Below are 2,852 nucleotides of genomic sequence, written 5' to 3' on the forward strand. Positions count from 1 at the left end.
TCCCATTTCCTACAGTGCAAAGGGGCTGCAGGGAATGATTCCCCTGCTCTTGCAAATCTGCCAAAACCTGCAGGGCACACAAGTGGGAGCTTCAGGAATTTGCTGGCCTTGGGAGTGGAGCTCACAGGGTATTGAGAGGAACATATCCCTCAAATACAATCTCTCTGCATACACAATATGTGTCTGGACAGGCAGATAAAGCAATAATCAGATATATTCTGTATCATATGTATGGCACATATTCTATAGAATCCATCCTTAAGTGTTGTATGATAGATCTGTAAGATAATATAAATAATAAGCAGTAATAAGGCAAGTGTCCTCCTTAGGGACACACACTTCAGAAGGGAACTTGCACTTGCCCCCCCCCCCCTCTTCAGCTTCGAGCCACGTGGTGCCACAGAGGGGGACAGAACTCCTGTGGAACATTCTATTCCACTGACACAGAGCAAGGAATAAACCCAAACTATTGCCTGGGTTTGTTCCCTGGGGGTCTCTGCAGCAGCAAGCACAGCCCCACACTGACTGCTCTGGGCTGTGCAGGCATTTGTGCTTCTGCCTGTCTGACACACACACACAAAAGTCTGGTGTAGTGCTGCCCTCAGGAAACCCCCCCAGCCTTGCTTCAGCTAAAGCCGTGGAATTTGTGTTTGTTTCCCTTGGGTTCAGGGTCAGGCTGTGCCTGTGTCCAGCCCAGAGGCTCAGAAAAGCATTTCTCCCATCCCACTGCAATCTGCTGCTGCAGACAGGACCCAGGCTCTGGTGGCACTGGGAGTGAACAGCAGAGTGTTTCCAGGGACTCTCTGAATGAACACAAGTGTCCAAAGAAAGCAGCACAAGTGTCCACAGAAGTCCCAGTCCTTCATCCTTGAATGAGCTTGTTCAGCCCAGGAAAAACTGTCTAAGTTTTATTTCCATGGAAGGAGGTTTTTCCTACTTTAACATGGGTTTAGTTCCAAACCGGTTTCTTCATTTCCTCCTCCCAATTTCCCTGAAGGACACTGACAGGGACCATGGACACTGACAGGGATCACAGAGTTTGTCCCTTGGCCATACAGCTCCTGTTGTTTGGCAGCACAGGAGAGGTTCATTAGAGCCCAGGCTCCAATCGCAGGGCTCCCCTTGAAGATGAGCTTGAAATCAAACAACTTTCCTGCTGGAGAGTTAAATTCAGTCCCCATCACCTTTTTTTTGGGCTGAATCTTCCTGTTTGAGTGTATTTTTTACTCAATCTCAACTTTTTGCAGTTTGGGGTGGCGAGAGTCTTCTTGCTATTTCTGAGGGGTTTTTGGCTGAATCTCAGTGGTTTGGATTTTTCTGGGCTGAATCTTGGTGTTTTGGAGGCTTTTTTGGTCACAGGATGCCTGGTGATTTCTAGAGATGGACTTGGGCAGGAGGAACCCCCAAGCCAATGTGCTCAGCCCTTGTTTTCACCCCTCATCAGGATTTGTCCTTCCCAAAGCTTGGGCAGATGGAGGAGGAGGCTGCGAGGAAGAGGAAGATGCCTTGGGCCCCCCAGGCAGGTGAGGAGGAAGTCAGTGGCCCTTTGGGCGGGTGTTGTGCTGGCTCTGTCAGCCGAGCATGGCCCCAGCTGCAGGACAACCCCGCTGCCGCCGCCGTCCTGCCGGGGCCGGAGTTGGGGGGATGTCCTTGGCCTTCCCTGTGGGCCGGAGGCAAATCCCCTCCCTGTCCTTCTTGCTTCCTGCCCCAGGCCCCGAGCTGAGGACGGAGAGCCCGGAGGACAAATCCCCCCGTGAGACCCTGGTGGGAGAGGCCGTTTTGAAGGGCTCCACGGCACAGGAAGGCAGCGGGGAGGAAGAGGCTCAGAGATCCCCCCACAGGAGGGGCTCCAAAGCCAGCCCAGGGTGCTCTGAGGAGGAAAGAGCCAGCCTGTGCTGGGAAGGCGGCCGGGACTTGAGGCAGAGCTCCAACCTGGTGGTCCCTGAGCAGCCTCCCAGCAGGGAGAAGGCCTTCAAGTGCTTGGAATGTGGAAAGAGCTTCAGGAAGAGCACCCACCTCCTCAGCCACCAGAACATCCATACTGGGGAACGTCCCTACACATGTGGGGAATGTGGGAAGAGCTTCAAGTTCAGCTCCAACCTTCACACCCACCAGCAAATTCACACTGGGGAATGGCCCTATACGTGTGGGGAGTGTGGGAAGAGCTTCAGGCGGAGCTCTGCCCTGATCCGACACCAGCACATCCACACTGGTGAACAGCTCTACCCGTGTGAGCAATGTGGGAAGAGCTTCAGTGACAGCTCCACCCTGATTGTGCACCAGCACATCCACACTGGGGAACGCCCCTACACCTGTGGGGAATGTGGGAAGAGCTTCAGGAGCAGCTCCAACCTCCACATCCACCAGCGCATCCACAGTGGGGAACGACCCTACAAGTGCTTGGAATGTGGGAAGAGGTTTCACACCAGCTCAGATCTCCTTAAGCACCAGCGGACGCACACAGATGAGAGACCCTTCCGCTGCACCGACTGCGGGAAGGGCTTCAAGCACAACTCCACCCTTGTCAAGCACCAGCGCATCCACACCGGGGAGAGGCCCTACAAGTGTGGGGAGTGTGGCAAGAGCTTCACCTGGAGCTCTAACTTGACCAAACACCAACAGACCCATCGGTAAGAGAAGCCCAACCAGTGCCCCGACTGCAGGAAGAGCTTTGGTTGCTGCTTCCACCCTGAATGAAGCCCCTGATGGTAAAGCAACCTATGGAATCACTCCTGGAGGTTGAGAGCAGAGATCTCCCCACGAGCGTTGGTCTGGGGGAGTTCCATCCATCTCTAATTATGAATTATTGCTTTTGTGCCAGCTTGAGTAGAATTGCTTCAACAATTGCTTTA

The 2,852-nt window shown here is 53.6% G+C and overlaps 1 protein-coding gene across 1 annotated transcript; it reads left to right on the forward strand.

The window, feature by feature from the left end:
• Nucleotides 1-1,471: 1,471 nt before the first annotated feature.
• LOC113941634 (zinc finger protein 239-like) lies at nt 1,472-2,703 on the forward strand. The gene is made up of 2 exons (XM_027632785.1): nt 1,472-1,523; nt 1,712-2,703. Exons 1-2 carry the CDS (start codon nt 1,472-1,474, stop codon nt 2,632-2,634), a joined length of 975 nt encoding a protein of 324 aa, XP_027488586.1. The 3' UTR covers nt 2,635-2,703.
• The last annotated feature ends 149 nt before the right edge of the window (nt 2,704-2,852 follow it).

This window comes from Corapipo altera, unplaced genomic scaffold, assembly GCF_003945725.1.
Source record: "Corapipo altera isolate COAL_440 unplaced genomic scaffold, ASM394572v1 60624, whole genome shotgun sequence".
Lineage (NCBI taxonomy): Eukaryota > Metazoa > Chordata > Aves > Passeriformes > Pipridae > Corapipo > Corapipo altera.